General features: G+C 46.7%; 1 protein-coding gene across 1 annotated transcript in view; it reads right to left on the bottom strand.

Moving 5' to 3' along the window:
* The window catches only part of LOC147624715 (soluble starch synthase 2-2, chloroplastic/amyloplastic-like), a 75,261-nt gene extending 58,257 nt beyond the window's left edge, over positions 1 to 17,004 (bottom strand). The window contains exon 1 of the mRNA XM_086819747.1: positions 16,176 to 17,004. Within this exon, the coding sequence (XP_086675873.1) occupies positions 16,176 to 16,571 (396 nt within the window). The 5' untranslated portion in view covers positions 16,572 to 17,004. The remainder of the gene's footprint in view (positions 1 to 16,175) is intronic.
* Positions 17,005 to 18,529: the final 1,525 nt, after the last annotated feature.

Raw genomic sequence — 18,529 nt, 5'->3', positions numbered from 1 at the left:
TCTATGCTAAAAGCCAGGTGGAGATCCTCAGAAAAACAAAAGGCGCAATTTCTTCAAAGGTGCTGGAAAAACAGATGTTGATGAATGAAGAGTTGGATGTAAATGGAGTGCTGATGGCACAAGGGGATGTACAGATTTTGAAGCAACAAATGCATAGCACTATGCAGGATTCTTGGGGAATGATCAAGGAGAGGATGTCAACCATGATAAATTATCCCTATGATGTTATGAAAACAGGGTTTGTAACTCAGCATGAGGCAAGTTTGGTAGAAGAGGTTGGACAGTTGAAGAAAGAACGTGAGTATTTGATTCAGCAGGTACAGGAACTGAAAGAGATGCAGAGTGTGAAGATTCAGAGTGATAGGACTGTGGAGGAAATGTTTTAGGACTTAGAAGTTCAGGTGGAAGTACCTATTATCAATTTAAGTGTACAAACAGCAAGTCAGAGTGAGCAGCCAGTGGAGACTTCAGTGGAAGATAAATCAGCAGAAATGACTGAGGTTTTGAAGGAGGTTCCAGTTGTTGAAGGGATGCAGGCTGAGCAGCAAAGTGATGTAGTACCTGACATTTGAAGAAGCAGCATTTTGTCATGTGGCCGGTCTTTTCTGATCAAGGGATTGTGAATTCAAGTCCGATTTCTTTGAAATCAACCACCGGGCTGTGCCATGTGTTGAACTACAGATAGAATAACTAATAGTTACCTAATAGTTGCTTAGTCGGATATATGTATCTTTGCTCAGTCGGATTGTTGCTTAGTCGGAATTCTACTCAGTCGGATTATTGCTCAGTCGGAGTTTGTTATGATCTGGTTAGTCGGATATTATCTGTTAGTGTCTTGTGACATTCTAGTTACAACCGTTTAAACTGTCTGAAGTCGCCTATTTATAGGGGCTTTGTAGTCGTCTTTTAACAACAAGAAGAAGAAAAAGAAGGAGAAAGCAATGTATGATTCATCTTGATCAATCAAACATGGTATTTCAGTTCTGTTCTGTTATTCTCTATCTTGTTTAGCAGATCTCTACTCAATCTGTGTTCTCTATGCTCTGTTTGTGTTTAGCCTGATGTGGGAATTGAAGTTAGTGTTACCTAATGGGGTTGTCTTTGCTGTGTCAGTAGTAGTTAGTTGTGTTGTGTTTGAGAACCCCAAACACTGCACAACTCTGTAGACAGCTTAACCATCTCCTGTACAACCTGCAAACAGGCTGTTGTATGCCGCTGCAGCACATAGTCTCAATCACAAAAGCCTTCTACACAGATTTCATGGAGACGACGGAGGAATATGAGGGCTTCCAAGGGTAGTACACACAACAACTAGCCCATTGGGTCTTTAGTAGGCTTAATATATCTTTCTTTCTTTCTCTCTCTCTCTCTCTCTGTGTCTCTCTTATCTCAGATTCACAGGAAGGTTCCCCACCAGCTTGGGTGATGCGAGAACACCATTAGGAAGGGGGCTATGTTAACCACTTCACTAGTTAACATGGTTTCACCACCCGTCCTACCATAAGGCACTTTACCATGTTACCTACTCAAACGGGCACATATCTTTTGTAAGGCGGTGTGGGAGCATATAAAGCGACCTTACCATGAGCTTAATGTTAAATATGGGAAGTCTAAGAACTTTGTGTATATACTTAATAGTGACCTTCGTTTTGGCCGGCCTACTATGAACACTAGTCACTTGTATATTCATTCCCTCGCAATATTACATGTGAACTCCTCTCCTCTCCTCTTGCTTGCATGTATACTATTGAATCCTGCATGCTTGATGAATGCATGCTAGATAGATTTGATTGTAGGTTTCGTTGTTCCATTAGCTTCTTCCCTATCCACCTTCAGCAATAAAACACAACAGCTATCATGTGTGCTCGAGTCTTTTGACTAGTGTATACATCTCTACAAGAAGAACACTTCAAGTTGCTACAATCCAAGGCAGCCAAAAGTCATCTTCAGCATTCAGCCATTAGTCCCACATCCCCTCAATAGATTTGGGTGTGCCTATTGGCTCCCGAGTTGTCTACAAACCGTATGATGGTTCAGCCAATGTTTGGTCTACCTCGTCCTTGCATTTGGCATTCCACAATCAACCGTCATCGGTAAGTTCTTGGTAAAGTTTGCATTGTAAAGAAGTTCTCCAAAGCAATAAAAGAAAATACTCCTACTTGCGGGATGGGGCCCTTAAGTGGTTAGTTGGGACCTGATTTGATGTGGACTCTCCATCTTCTCTCTCTACAGCTCTATCTCCATGTTCAAAGATTAAAGTGGATTGCTCAAACTCACTCAAACATCAAAGATATAAAGAAGGCCTTGCTGTGAGTTACACGATCATACCAATTGCATGCTACGAAGGATGACTTTTACGGCGGATCCTTTTTGAGTGGCAATAGTAGTGAGGCTTGGCAGAAACTTCTTGCACCATCATGATTGGCCACCCATCCCCATCACAGATCTGGCCATTTGGCACACCTACGCCCAAAAGCTCTACCACATTTCTAACCTCATCCTCACATATCTATCACACCTCCCCCGACCCACTTGTGTCACTCTCTTTACCATACATAATGTTACTAAAGCCAAAAGGACCACGAGGACTTACTAGCTGAGCATATCACTCATGCCTGTGACACTCTGGCCCCCTTCCTATAGCTAGTATGTTTAGCATAGCCCTTTGCCACCCTCATGGTCTAGTAACACCATTGTGCCAATCCATAAGGCCTGGGACCCATTAGATCCACATAACTACAGCACCATCATGATTGGCCACACATTGGTGCCCACACTTTATGGGTTAGTGTTGGAGTCCGACGTCAGCACTTTTGTAGAGAGACATGGGCATAGAGGTAGGGGACAAGCACATTTCTAGAGGACCTATTCCACCTTGGATAATATTTTTAAATTGAGAGCAGTCATTGAGGAGGCCCGGTTGAAGGGGAAACAGGTCTATGGCTGCTTTGTGGACTATACCCCGAGTGCATCTTCTTAGACGCTTTGAGGGGAGTTGGCCCTTCCAATGGAGATGATATAGGGAGTCATGGCATTGTATGAGTCGATGATAGGGAGAGTCCGAGCACCACGAGGCATGTCAAGTGTGACCACTAGCACCATAGGGGTGAAGCATGGATGCCCTCTCCGACACTCTTGGCCTTTACATAGATGAGATCTCTAACTTCATTGACGGACGTGGTGGGCTGGGCTCCACACAATGTGATATGTTGGTACCCATTTTGCTTTATGAAGACGACATAGTATTGATCTCAAATTCAGCACAAAGGGGCTACAAAGAAACCTGATGGCATTGCATGCCTTTTGTGAGCAGTGGGACCTCCTTGGCAAGAGCAAGGTTATGATCTTCAACACCTCAAGCCCTATGGCTTCCAAATTGAGCTTCACATATGCAGGGAATCAGGTAGACATTGTCTCATCTTATGTATACTTGGGAGTCACCTTTTTCACTATGTGCCCAGTGGCTCAAGCTCCATTGACAAAAGAGTATGCGGCTTTGGCTCGATTAGAGCGACCGTGCTTCTAGACTCGCTTTCATGAGCCTAGCACTAAGAGAGGGCTTTTCGACACACTTGTGACACTTGCTGTGATGTATGGGGCCTCCTTTTGGACCAGACCTCGGGGAGGTTGACTAGGAGGAGAATAGAGGGATTGCAGGTCACGATGTTTTCGCAGATGATTCGGAGTAAGCCTTTAGTGCCCCTCTCCATTTTTCTTGCGAGTTTGGAGTAACCCCCTTGGTAGTTGATGTCCCCTTCCAAACAATGACCTTCATATACCGCATCTATCTCTTGGACAGAGGCATGCTACCTCCACTGGCATTAAGAGTCAGCTAAGCGACTAGCTTAGACAGGACATGTTAGGGTTTGGTATGCCAAGGTTACTAAGTGGTTCCTCTCACATGGGCTTCATATATGGATCGCCTACCCCCATTCCACTACAACTTGGATGCCCCACTATTACCTCTTACCCGCCACAACACTAACCGACTTATCCGAGAGCGTCCGACCTCTTCAAACTGGAGATCCATGTCGCATGATTGGATCCACTACAGCTTCCTATGAAAATGCAGTTTTACCGGGATCAATTTGTGAGGTGTACACAGGATGTCTTCATTCAGAAGCCTGGCTATCTTTATAAACACATGTCACATGCCATGATGATTGTGATCATCCAAATCAGAGTATCATCACATGCCACGTGCATGCCCGTGCCATGGCTAATCTTCAGCATGAACATCATAATCCCTGATTAGGACAGCATTTAGAGCACCATCCACAGTAGAATCATCATCGTCATTATCAGTATCAGTACCATCATCATCATCATTACCATCATCATCGTCATTATAAGTGCTCTCTCCTTAGAAGATTCGCCACTACCTTCTCTCTTCTTTCCCACTCTCCATGCCTTTGTGTGCGTGGCTTCAATTCCCATCATAGAGAAGAGCTCCTTGGTTTCCCCTTCCGCATCATCACGGTCTTTTAGACCGGACACTCGTACATGTAAGGCCCGGGTCTTCCTCCTTTGCTCCTCTTCAAGGGTCATGCTGATGATGGTGGGAGGTGGGATGGGTGGTGATTCTTTACCTTTACCTTTCTTGGCGACCTCGATCCATTTCTCCGCCTCGTCCATCTTCTTTTGTGTCTCTGTGATCACCTCCACCCATGAAGATGTCTTCTCTTTATGTTGCTCCTCCTCCTCTCGAATGATCCTCATTTGTTCCTTGATGGTATTCAGCTCTTCAATAAAGGAGGGCTGACAAGCTTGCCTTGTGAAGTGGCTTCCAACTCCTTTTTGAGCGCTAAGATTTCAGCCGCTTGACTTTTAGCATGCGATTTGGCCTCCACTAGTTCCTCCTTTAAGGCTGAAATCTCAGCCTCTTGCTTGGATGTTCTCTCTTCGAGCTCTTGGATTTTGTCAAATCCCTTCTCGAGTTTGGAGAGGCAGTTTATGATTGCGGTAACGGAAGAGTCGACCATCTTCTTGTTTTCTTTGATAATTGTGCTAAGCTTGTCCTCCACCTTCACAAGCTCCTCTTTAACTCCAATCTTGGCCATGACTTTTTGCAGTACTTCCCACAGCCAATGGACTGGAAATTAATCCATGACACCTGCGCGCAAGCGCGAAACAGCAGCAGTAGGGGGGGTCAAAAAGGGAGGCAGAGGGACAGGCCAGCCCAGGCGGGAGAGAGGCCGGCGAACAGTGGAGAGAGAGAGAGAGAGAGAGAGAGGGCGGCGGAAGCGAACAGCTCCATAGTGAGGGGGGGGTACGCTATGGAGGTGAGTGGAATATAGTGAGGGGATACAATATCATGTGGGACGGAGTGGTACACTATGGAGGTGCCTCCATCTCATAATATGTGCCGCATCGGACGCTGGTGGATCTCCTCAATATCCTCTGTGGTCAGCACCCTGACTGGGTGTCCCGCATGCCTCACAAGAATAATCCGAATCCGCCGCTGCAACCTCCGTCTATGCTGGGATGCAGAGAGAGAGAGGGCAGGGGGGCTGGTGGGAGAGAGGACGGGAGGGAGGGCTGGCGCAGAGGGGGCTGCTGGCGGGAGGGGGGGTTGAGGGTCTGGCGCAGAGGGGGGCGAGGCGCTGGTGGGAGGGGACGCAGAGGGGGCTAGCACAGAGGGGGGATGCGGAGGTGACGGGGGGAGAGAGAGAGGGAGAGAGAGAGAGAGAGAGAGTCTAGATAGTAGAGAAGAGTAGGGCCTTTGGTGAGAGGCTTGGAAGTTGGAAGCTACTAAGTTAGAAGAAGCTTGAGGGAGAGAGACTAGAGAGAGTAGATACTAGATACACTCAAGTCTCATAGAGTGTAGCTTGAGTAGAGAGAGTAGATACTAGATACACTCAAGTCTCATAGAGTGTAGCTTGAGGCTTGAGGCTTGAGAGTTGAGAGAGAGTTGCTTTAAGCCTTGAAAGTTGAAGGGGTGTGTGTGTGCTTGTAGCCTTGTAGCCTTGTTCTTATATAGATATTAGATAGGCAAGAGAGCATAGTCACAAGGGACGGGGGACGGTGACGGGGGACGGGGACGGGACGGGGGACGGCCATAAGTAGGGAACGGGGACGGGGACGGGACGGGGGACGGCCATAAGTAGGGAACGGGGACGGGGGAGGGAACGGCACTCAAAAAATACTTTTTTTAAAAAAAATTCTACTCTACACTTATTCTACTTTGGAAGTACATCAAAATGAGCACAAATTTACACTAAAATGGTAAGCTTTTGACCTCCTCCTTCAACTTGGGGTTCCAATTCTCCCCAAGTGTAGATTGTCGCCGTGGGCCACGTAATGATTGAGAGGCCATGGAGATGGAGGGTGCCGGTGTCGTGGATGGAGTAACATTCCGACTTGATGGTGAAGGTGATGGTGTGCATGATCCCGATCCACCACATGACTCCATGGTAGAGGCTTGAGTTCCTCTCCCCATCGTCGCGGGATCCACGGCCACTCGTGGTGTCCTTCTTGTCGCTTCGACCGCTTCATAGACGCTAAGCTTGTCAAGAAGTTCCTGTCTCTTCTCGGGCGTGACATTCGTGCAAAACCTCACCTCATGTCCACTCTCATGCAAGAGGTGGGCTCGCACTTTGTCGGCGCCACCCGTTCGCCGATACGGGCAAAGCTTGCATACCCATGGCCGAGAACTGCCTCCATGAACGGATGTGGTGTAGTTTACCTCCTCCCACCATGTCCATCCCGTTGTCCTTCTACGAGAAGCCCCGGCACGTGAGGAGGATGCCATGGTTGAAGATGGCTTGACTCTTGAGCCTTGAGGAATGAGAGAGAGAGAGAGAGAGAGAGAGAGAGAGAGAGAGAGAGAGAGAGAGCCTTGAAGAATGAGAGAGAGAGAGAGAGAGAGAGAGAGAGAGAGCCTTGAGGAATGAGAGAGAGAGAGAGAGAGAGAGAGAGAGCCTAGAGGCTTGGAAGTTGGCAGACTCGAAGAGTCAAGACTCAAGAGGCTTGAGGGAGAGGTGAGAGCCTAGGCCCTAGAGCTTGGAACTTGGAAGTTGGAAGAGAGAAGATTCAAGAAGCTTGAGCCTTGAAAGCTTGAGCAATGAGCCTTGAGAGTTGTGAACTTGTGTGTGCTTGTAGCCTTGTAGAGGCTTGTTCTTATATAGATAGGCAAGAGAGAGAGAGAGAGGGCCAAGCCTCAAAGAGCCAAGGCCCAATAGCCATAAACGGCTAGAAGAGCCAAGGCCCAACAGCCATAAATGGCTAGAAAGGGGCAAGCAGGCGGCAGGCAGGCGCAACGGCCAAAAACGGCAGCAACGGTAGGCGCAACGGCTCTCTGCCGTCCCCGCATAGCGCCGTCCCCGACAGCCGTCCCCGTCCCTGCACCGTCCCCTGTGAGAAACGTCCGTCGGGGGACGTCCGTCCATCCCCGTCCCTGCGCCGTCCCGTCTCGGCGTTCCAAGGCTCCGTCCCCTCCGTCCCCTGTGACTATGCAAGAGAGAGAGGCAAGGGCAAGAGAGAGAGAGAGAGAGGCAAGGGCCACGCCTCAAGGGCCAAGGGCCAAGGCCCCAAGGCTCAAGCCTAAAGGCCAACTTCCAAGCCTCAAGGCAAGAGAGAGGCAAGGGCCAAGGCCCAAGGCCCAAGGCCCAAGCCTCAAAGGCTCAAGGTCTCCCCAAACGGCCAAGCCAAACAGCTAGAAACGGCCAGGGCAAACAGCTAGAAACGGCCCTGCAAACGGTTAGAAACGGGCGGAAAAAAACAGTCCGACTGCGTGCGCTATGGCTCCCCCCCAACTATGCCGTCCCCGTTCCTACTAGCCCCAGAGTATAGCCGCACCAGAGGTACACTGATTGATCGGGCTATAGAGCTGGGGGGGTCCAGGCGCCCCAAGATGAGAGGCCCATCTCGACACCGGCGGAGACTACAACAAAGGATCAGGACCATACTAGCACGGCATGGGAGACGTCCAGTCAGAGTACTCACCATGGAGGACATTGAGGATATCCGCCATCGACCGATGAGAGACATCTTTGGATAGTGATGTATATGATGCTTACCTTTGTTGCTGGAGTTTTCCTTCCCAGATGTTATCCATTAGGAGCTCCTAGTACCTTACTTTTCCTCATAGTTGTTTCAGTTTCAATTAGTTGTTTAGTTGTTTTAGATTTTTACACACACATTGTATCAGATCCACCAATTGTTGTAACCTTTTTGGTCTCATAGGTCATCTTGGCCTTCTGAAGATGTTAATATATCATTTCATGTCATTTCATTTCTCTCTATGCCATCATTGAGGGGGGTAGAGCATGACACCACAGGATTGACTGCTGCTTTGTGGATTTCCGCAAAGCTTTTGATATTGTACCCCGAGCCCGCCTCTTACACCGTCTACAGGAGATCGGAGTCCCATCTGACATGGTTTGGAGCATCATCACCCTCTATGAGTCCGTCACCGGATGAGTGAGAGCCCCAGAAGGTACATCACAGGAGATTTCCAACACCATTGGGGTGAATCAGGGCTGCCCTCTATCACCCACTCTTTTCAGCCTCTACATTGATGAGATCTCGAGCTTCATTGATGGATTAGGCAGGGCTGGTCCCACACTGGCAGGCATATTGATCCCCATACTACTTTATGCAGATGACATCGTCCTCCTCTCAGACTCAGCCGAAGGGCTTTAGAGACAGTTGGATGCCTTACATGACTTTTGCACTCAGCGGAACCTCTCTGTTAACCTTGGTAAAACCAAGGTAATGGTCTTCAATACCTCTCGCCCCGTCACAATCAGATTGAGCTTCACATATAGAGGGGATCATGTGGAGATTGTCTCATCCTATGTCTACCTTGGTGTCACTTTCAGTGGCCCACGCTTTACCATGCTTCCCGCAGCACATGCCAGAGTGACGTGGGGATATGCAGCCTTGAGCTTACTTGAGCGGCAATGCTTCCAAGCACATTTCGAGGAGCCTAGGACGAAGGGCTGGCTTTTTGACACCCTTGTCACACCAGCCTTGATGTATGGAGCAGCTTTCTGGAGGCCAGATTTATCCGATGAGGATTGGCAACGAGTTGAGAGGCCCTAGGTCATGATGTTCTCCCGTATGATCTACAGCAAACCATCAGTCCCATACCAAATTATCCAGGCAGAGTTTGCTACAGCCCTGATGGTAGTGGAGGCACTCTTCCAGACAGTCACATACCTTCATCGCATCAGTCACATGGATCCCCACAGGTACCCGAGGCTTGACAGATAGCACTTGAGGGGCACTCTGGAGTATGGTATACACTAGTTTCCACTTGGTTCTCAATATATGGGCTCTACATGGACAGCCTACCCCCCCCTTCAGTACAGTTTGGACTCCCCTTTTTTCCGGCTGTCTCATGAGGATACCAACCGGGTTATCCGGTCAGATCTTCTTAGCCTCTACACACATTGCACATGGATCACACCCCCAGAGCTCCCCACGAAGATGCACTTTTACAGATACCACTTCCTCACACTCACTGAGGATGGATTCATCCAGCAGCCGGGCTACTTGAGTGTTCACATGTCCCATGCCATGCGGATTGCGATTAGCCATATACGGGTTTCTTCCCACCGCCTCAGAGTGGAGACACGTAGAGCTGAGCGCGTCTTCAGAGCCGGGAAGCTCGTATGGACACCCAGAGAGGAGAGGATCTACCGACTATGCCACACAGAGGTTGAGACGGAGGAGCATTACATATGCCGCTGCCCAGTATACTATGAGATCTGCGGGAGGTTTCACTGTCTATTTCGTGAGGGATTCGGTCCACTCTCCGGGATCGTTGACTTCTTCCAGGACCGGCGTTGCTTGGGCCTCTTCTTGCTTGAGCTCCGCAGACACAGGGACACCTTCTTGAGACAGAGGCCCTAGCCACCCCGCCCCCTCCCTCAGCAGCCAACCATCACCAGTTTCTTCTGGACCCAGGAGGTGGAGGACACCGACATAGTGGATCTTGTGGACCCTCCACGAGCTGCTCTAGACCTACCTCGCCCGCCGAGACGAGTTACCTCGGACCGAGCCTCTGCACTCCAGCGTGCCCGATGCCCTCGACCCCCCCGTCGGCCACGATCACCTCATCAGCTCCAGATCCGGGACATGCTCCACCGCCATCGAGCTACCTTTCCACGTGACATAGCTGAGGGAGACCTCTCGGCCATACTCGTCAACCCCATGCTTGACCTTTTGGAGAGTGGTATACCATCTACTCAGCGCTGATGTTGCTCCCATGTGTTTTTAGTATTCCATGACGAGTTTCCATGGACAGTTTTGAATCACCCCAGTGAGATAGCTATATTTTTGTTTTCATTCTGTTTTATTTTCCATTCCATGATGAGATATGCCATGGACATTATTGTACCACTTTGGTCTCATAGGCCCATCGGGTCTTTAGTAGACGCTTAATATGTCGCACTCCCATCACAGAGGCTTGACATTCACTCCACCATCAGATCGTTTCTGGCCAAGGCAGGTATTGACATTAGCTAATCACGGCATATCTCACTCTACACAGGATCATCTGTTGATCACATGTGCTGTCAGATGTTTTCATTTTACTTTTTCTTTCAATTTTCCATGTCTCAGTATATCCATGGTACCATTGTATTACTTTTGGTCTCATAGGCCCTTGGGTTCTTCCGTAGACGTTAATATAACGTTCTTTCTTTCTTTCTTTTCTTTCTCTCTCTCTCCCTCTCTTCAGCTACTGCAAATATAGGATATGCTCCACCGACACCCTGTTTTTCTATTCTTAGTATTCCATGATGAGTTTCCATGGACAGTTTTGTATCACCCCAGTGAGATAGCTATGTTTATGTTTTCTTCCTGTTTTATTTTCCATTCCATGATGAGATATGCCATGGACATTATTGTATCACTTTGGTCTCATAGGCCCATTGGGTCTTTAGTAGACGCTTAATATATCTTTCTTTCTTTCTCTCTCTCTCTCTCTCCTCTATGAACCTACGTGACTTCCAAGCATGTGTGTCAAGAAGAAGAGCACATACCTTTCAATCAAAATCAACCTAGCATAATCGACGGAGAAACAAGGAAGAAACAAAATAATAGTAACGACTACAAAAGACACAAAAGGTCTATGAGACCATAAGTGATACAATGTTACCATGGATATACTGAACCCTAGAAAAAATAACTGAAAGAAAAGGAAAAACAACTATCACTAGTGTATACAAATGTAATGTCAGCATGTGACCCTGTATAGGACAAACTAGCCATGATCAACTACCATGCTGTCGAAAAACCTCTTGGATCCGCATCTATCCAATGGAGGGTCCTAATGCTTTGGGCTGGGGATGTCTGGCCCACAAAATAGATCGAGCTCTATCATTGAGGACTTATCTAGGGTAGAGGACCGGACCGCTAGTGTGGGCGGTGAGCTCTGATGTGATATGCGACTTACGCGGAAGTATTCTTTCAATGGAATAGAGAAGAGATTGCTTAAAGTGCCTGCTGAAATTTGCAGAAATGATAAAGGAGAAGAAGAGAGATAGAGATAGCACATAGCACACCAGTTTGGGTCCCAACCACCCTCTCAAGGGCCCCCACCTATTGCTAGGTGTATTTGCTTATGTATTGCAAGATGTAAATGAAGTACAAGAATGACTTACGGACTGTCTTGGAGCTGTCCCACTAAACATTGAACAGAGACACATTGGGGACTGTTTTGGGCTGAATGGAACCTCTGTTTTGGGGCTGATTCTGTCACATGCACCCTACATTGGAGTGCTATGTGACACACTGGCTTTACATCAGAGCAACAACATTCATACAGTAGGATTTACCTTTTAGGAATATTCGTCGTATGTTGTGACCCCATTGTGAGCCCCACTCCAGGACATTTTAGGCACGAGCTACGTAGTTCAGTCTCCACACAGCCATAGAGAGTCCGCATATGTGAGTCCTCTTACCCACTTAGAGAATTCATCAGCCAGCATCAGTACTTGTATAATAGACAGCATATACAGCCTGGCATGAGCACTTACTCCAGTCGGCCAGCATAGGACATAGCAGCAACAGGTAGGTGATCTAGTTGGCCAGCATCTAGATCAGCCTGCATTCAGTCTACTCCGTCCTTGCGTTTGGCAATCTGCAGTCATCATTCGTATTCATTGCACAAAGTTCTTTTGGTTGGAAGCTCTTATATAGGCATCAAGAGGTAGGGTTGCTCCCAATGATGTGCCCTTAAAAGTCTCTTTACAGGCACCCTCCATCAGCCCGATAATTGGTCCACCTTTGCCCCTTTTTGGTCTCCACCAAAAGTGCCCATGGCCCCCCAAAGACTAAGGCTTTTGACCATATAAATGGTTGCATTATGACACTTTGACACGACATGTTTGCCCGGGACTCGAATAAGGACTCAACACACACTTGGGCTTCCCCATGCACCTAACCAAATAGTCTAATAACTGCTCGGTTGGCTGGTACAACATTATACAACTTGCAAAGAGGGTTACATAGACTTGTGCCACTAACCCTACACCTAATTGCTGCCTGGAGACTTGTCCCTTGGATTAGGGATCACAACGTGCTCTTGGGCCATCAAAAAAGCTGAATGAATGTCTTGGAAGCTGCAAAATGTCCATGTGGCGTCCTAGGACAATGGGGCACGTGACATCCCCTCCTGTTTGGTAGGATTTGGACTGCTTCTAGAACAAAGACAGATACTGCTCGAAGAAGTCCTCGTCCAACCACACCACTTTGAGGGTAACCCGGTCTTTAAGAAATTGTCGCTTCTTCTGACCGGTACCATGCTTGAATCAATGCAACACCACCTATTCTGGCTCTACGATCTCTGCATCATTGATGATGTCCGATTGTTAATCATTCGGGAGCTCCGAAGGAGTAGTACCTTGAAACAACTTCAAACAGCTAACATGGAAAACGTCATGCATAGACCAACTGGTAGGTAGCCAAAGCTTCATGGAGACATCATTAATCTTTTTAACAATGGGAGAGGGACCGAAACTACAAAAAGACAACTTTGGACACCCTTTTTTAACGTGTATTTCATGATCCAAAGATATACCAAATCCCCTTCTTTGAATGACGCGTCTCGACGGTGTTTGTTAGCTTGGATAATGTACGCCTCTTGAGCTTTGGCCAGCAGCCTTTGCTTGAGCAACTCCACTATATCCGAATAGGACTCGACTACCATAGGGACCTCGGATACTTGTGAAAATTATCTCAACAATAGAGATTGAAAAGGACACCCGAACGCCACCTAGTAAGGAGTCCCGCCAATGGAAGAAGAATAGGAGTCGTTAAGCAGTACTTAAACCAAAGGCAAAAACTCCTCCCACTTACTTTGATTGTCATTCACGTAACATTTGAGCACATTAAAGGCCAACTGATTGTAGGTCTCTGTCTCTTCTTTAGTCTGTGGATGACACATAGTCAAAGACATCTTGCCCATCTAAGGCCAGTAAAAATGCCGCTCAAGCTTCTCCAAGGTGCTAGTCATTCCCTGATGACCACACAGCTACCCATCATTTATCATGAAATCATGCGGCTCCATGGTTTTTATATCTTTTGCCCATTAAATCGTCTGAGTCTTGATACTGACAGAGTGCATTCCCCTCTAGCAAGAAAGGAGGAGAACACGTGGGATATAACTGATGTAGCTTTCTTCCGACTCAATGGCCACTGGGTTGGCCTTACCCAGAAGATACTCGATCATACCACCAAACTGTTGAAAGACCTAACTCGAGCGAGCCTTGCAGTCACTCCACTGAGCACTGGCATGGTCTGTAACCACCGAAGTGCTTGATGATCCATGCGAATGGTGAATTCGCGCTCACCATTCGCGCCTATATAGAAAATGTTTCTAGTGTTTCACAGCCTAGATCATGGCAAAGAGTTCTCTATCATATACCTTGCATTCTACGTAGTCTAGCTTACAATTCATGTAAGTGACTGGATGTTCGTCTTGTTGCAGCACCGCCCCAATGGCATGGCTATTGGCATCTGTGTATACCACAAATGGATCATCCCAGGAAGCTAGCTTCAAGGAAGGCACTTCAGAGAAGGCCTTTTTGAGCTTGTTGATTGTAGTCAAATCAGAGGGAGAAAAAGCTACACTTTTTGCTTTCGAGTCTTAACGCCTTTCAACACATCGGAGAGGGGGGCTGATATGTCAACAAACATGTCTACATGAGACTAATTTGCCTAGAAAAGTCCCAAGAAGGAACGAACGTCGAACGTCGTGACTGGCACCTCCCAGTCGAGGATGTTCTGGACCTTTGCAGAGTCAAGATGGATACCCTTAGCACTAATAACATAGCCCAAGTAATGGATATCATATAAAATTCTGACTTCTTCTCATTGATGAGCATCTCATTTTAGCTCGAGAAGTTCCAAGACCTATTGGACGTGTAAATCGTGCTGCTCCAAAGAGTGGGAGAAAACAAGGGTATCATCTAAAAAGATGAATACATGCTTGCCAATTAAGTCCACGAAGATACGCATCATCATACGATTGAACGTGGCCAGAGCATTCGTTAAACAACCGAAAGGCATAACGAGAAACTCATAATGGGCATTCACAGTCTCGAATGCCTTCTTATGGATGTCCTTAGGGACTATCCAAATTTGATGATACACTTGCTCTAAAGATCTCACTTACAAAAAACTTTGGCACCATTCAACCGCTCGAGGATGTAATCATGCGAGGCATGGGAAACCTACTTTTGATGGTCAGTTTCTTCAATGTTAGGTAGCCAACACATAACATAATCATGAAGGGCCATCCTTCATTTTTATGAATAAGATGGGAGCCGCAAAAGGGAAAACACTAGGTCTAATTGACCCCAAACGCAAAAGCTCCTGAAGTTGACGATCAAGCTCTTCCTCCATCGACTTGCTAAGACGATAAAGAAACTTGCTCGGTGACTCCAATCCTGGGAGGAGATCAATGCAATAATGTTCCAATCTAGATGGTAGTAGCTGGGTAGGTAAGCTATCCCGAGGGAAAAGCTTGTGAAACTTGACTCTGGAAAGGTCTTAGAAGGGGATTGAGTCTACCTCAAAATTATGAAGCAACAACTCCAAGTGGCAAGTGCACACTAGCTAATCGGTACACTTAGGACTTATTTTCCATTGTGTAAGAATAGATCACCAAGCACCATCGACCCGAGCTCAACAAAAACGGCATTTCAATGTATTTTTACTAGCTAAAATTTGGAAAAATCGGCTAGAAATATATCAAGCCCTTACAAAAAACAATTCAAATTTACTATCGGAAAAATATGCAAATTTAGCCTAGGAAACCGATAAGTTTATAAGTATGTCCTTATTTTGACAGGTTTTTAAAAAATGCTTTTATTGAGCCCTCCCATCGAGGGCTAGGCCCTAGGGTCCAGCCATTGTCAAAGTCTATGTGCAAGTCCCGCATAAGTTAGATGTAACCCCCTTGCTGATGTACATGTGTCCCAAGCATTTATTTGACCTCTGACAAAATAATTTAGAAGCTAAAATAAGGTAATTTAGAAGATAAAATGATTTGGATGTGTGAAAGCCTTTTCATCCAAGGTTACTAACAAGGCAGAGAAGGATCAAATGTACAAAAAATGAAAGGACATGGGCAATGGCCAGGTTAGCCCCTCGGCACCTATGTCCTTTTTGTACTATTTGTCCATTTTCAGCAATGCTTAAGCTTAACCGGGATTTAGACTTAAAAATCAATAAAAATCATACATATGCTGGAAATTATACATATTTCGTCCCTTAAAATTAAAGGCAACGTGAGATTCCAACCGCTTCCAACCGAGAAAATTACACTACAAACCAAGTTATGTGAGCACTGATAATGCCCTTCTGCTCATTCTGTGATTCCCAACGTTTGTGTGTGGTTGCTCAAGCCCTCCGGCAAGCAAGAGAGCGAAACCGCAAGGCAGCAGGGAGGTGCAGAAGCACGTGTGTTTTCAGCCCAATTAGAGGAGGTGCATGCTTGACATTAATTCAAGGTGTGCAGAATGCACTAGATGCATGCTTTACATGCATTGGAGGTGTACATCATGCACTTACTTTACATGAATGATAAAGGTGCAAACATACAGAGACTCTTTGCCTAGGAGACCGATAGATTGTAATTCCTTAAGATGTCACTCATTTCTCCCATCTTGATGTGCCAGGGAACTATGTATGGTCTTAATGTGAGAGGATCTGAGGATCACCTGGCCTAGAAGCTCTTTCTGCAAAGCAAGTATCCTTTGGCCTCGTTCTACAGTATCCCGGGCTGAGGTGTCTTCAACGTCGCCACTTCCCATAATCTCGTCCCGTGCATTGGCTTCGACGCACCTCCCCTTAAGCTTTCTCCGCTGCAAGCATCCCGCTGTGCATTTTCTATGGGTCTTCGAGGCCAATTCCATGCAAGTGATGCCATGGAAAGGGAAGAACAACTGCTGGACCGCACTCCCGCTGCTGCCATTAGATCTTGTCTGGTTGAGGTCAGGTGCCACACTAGCCCTGACTGAGAGCAGAGTGCGGTGGGCGAAAAAGGGGGAGAACTGTGAGGAGGTAGAGTCCAAGGGAGGGCTGAAGATGGGTGGTGTGAGGGTAGAGATAGACATGGGGGATGAAGCAAAATGGACCCAATGTGCGCAAAGAGCTGTACATCAGAGTGGCATCCGCCCACGACAGCGCACAGGTAGAATGCTGAAGAGAAGGGGCCAAAGAGGGACAAGGGGGTTGGGGGTGGAGCTGAATTTTGCTGTGTGTCTGTCCGTCTGTGTGTGTGCAAAGTGTAGAAGGGAACACAAGAGGAAGGGTGGAGGGAGGGTTCCTTGTGTGTGTGTGTGTGTGTGTGTGTCTCTTCCCTATAAACCCCGAGTCACGTGTGTTTCTGTGTGTCACTGTGTTGTGTGCCCAGTCATCATCAACACTGTGTGACGAGGTATCTTGATTGACTGCTGCTTGGAGCTGCTCGCCAGTGGTCGCCATGCCGTGAGCAGTGAAAGGTTATGCGCTGGAGAATCTCTTCTTGACAAATGCTTGCTTCTCATCTCATCTTTACAAATGCTTGCCCACTTCTAATGGAGTTTTCACCCTATCGCTGTTTCCCACGTTAGCCTCACTCTATCTATTCAATTGACAATATATATATATATATGCATTTTTTAATTTTAAGGGTACTATGACTCATGCACAAGATCATGCCTTTTCCACTTGGTCTGAAATATGTTCTATGTTTTTTAATGTTTGCCTATATACTTGTAGAATCTAGATCATTCTAAAAGGCATCTCATTGATCTTTGTACTACCTCTGCCTCCTAAGCTACACTTAGTGGTAGCACCTATGCCTCGCTGACTAGAGGGGATGGGTTTGATTCATGTGGCATATATTTCAATAAAGCCCCTTAGAACATATTTTTGATTAATTAATTAGACGGTGGTTGAGGGGGCTCAAAGGGCCCCCCAAGGGAAAAAAAAATTGTAAGGTTTATAAGGCTAAAATATTTTATAAGATTTATAAGGCTAACGGTTGGGTGTTAGGTAGGATTTAGAATAATGTGAAATTTTCGGGATAGTGTGCATGCATGGGGTTGGGTGACAATTAAGGGGGTGCATGGGGCGGCTCGTTGGTCGTGGACGTCTCTTTCATCGTCTAAACCTCCTTTGCTGCTACTGAGGTGAGATGCGGGTCGTTCCTTTTTTCCTACGTGTCGTTGTTTGTGTTTAGGGCAGGGAGTCGCGTGGTTAGTGGTATGGAGCTGCTCCTTCGTATGCGGCTCGCTCCTGCGTGTTGTTGTCTGTGTTTAGGGCAGGGGGTCGTGTGGTTCGTGGTGTGGGGCTGCTCCTTCGTCGGCATCTCCTCTGCCTGCACGTCGTCGTGCTGAGGTGAGATGCGGCTCGCTCCTTTCTTCCTACGTGTTGCTCAAAGTGTTCGCATGTTTGTGGTGGTCTTTGTTGTGATGGTATGTGGTTGGTTACTGGAGGTGTATGCTTCATTGTCTGTGATGGTATGTGGTTGGTTACTGGAGGTCTATGCTTCATCGTCTATGATTAGTTGTTGTGGTGGTCTTTGATTAGTTGTTGGTTCGATTTTATTGTTTAGTTGCAAATTAATGCGTGTTTGTTGGTTCGATTTGATGAGAATCCTGCTAATCTTGATTTTATTAATTAGTTGCTAATTAATGTTTGTTTGTTGGTTCGATTTGATGAGAACCTTGCTAATCTTGATTTTATTAATTAGTTGCTAATTAATGCTTGTTCTTTCTGCTTCTGTAGATTAATCTAATTAATTAATCAAAAATATGTTCCAGGGAGGGCTTTATCGTGTAGTCAGATTCTGTAATTGAATGTCGATTAAATGTAGATTGTATGTTGATTAAATGTAGATTAAAACTAATTAATATCTTTCTGCACATCGACCTCGTGATGGCGTGTATACGGCAAATCCGTGTTGGATTGGGAGCCTTTGGTACGGTCGTGGGGGTGGGATGCGATTTTGTACGGTTGGTTGGGGCAATAAAAGGACACCTGTGTGGAGGACTGTGGGAGCTTGGGTTGGGTTGGCTTTGTCTGCTTT

The sequence above is a fragment of the Cibotium barometz genome, chromosome 25 (assembly GCF_041138505.1).
Source record: "Cibotium barometz isolate CiBa-2024 chromosome 25, ASM4113850v1, whole genome shotgun sequence".
Taxonomy (NCBI): Eukaryota; Viridiplantae; Streptophyta; class Polypodiopsida; order Cyatheales; family Cibotiaceae; genus Cibotium; species Cibotium barometz.
The sequence above is the reverse complement of the archived record's forward strand: the minus strand, read 5'-3'. Positions and strand labels throughout refer to the sequence as shown.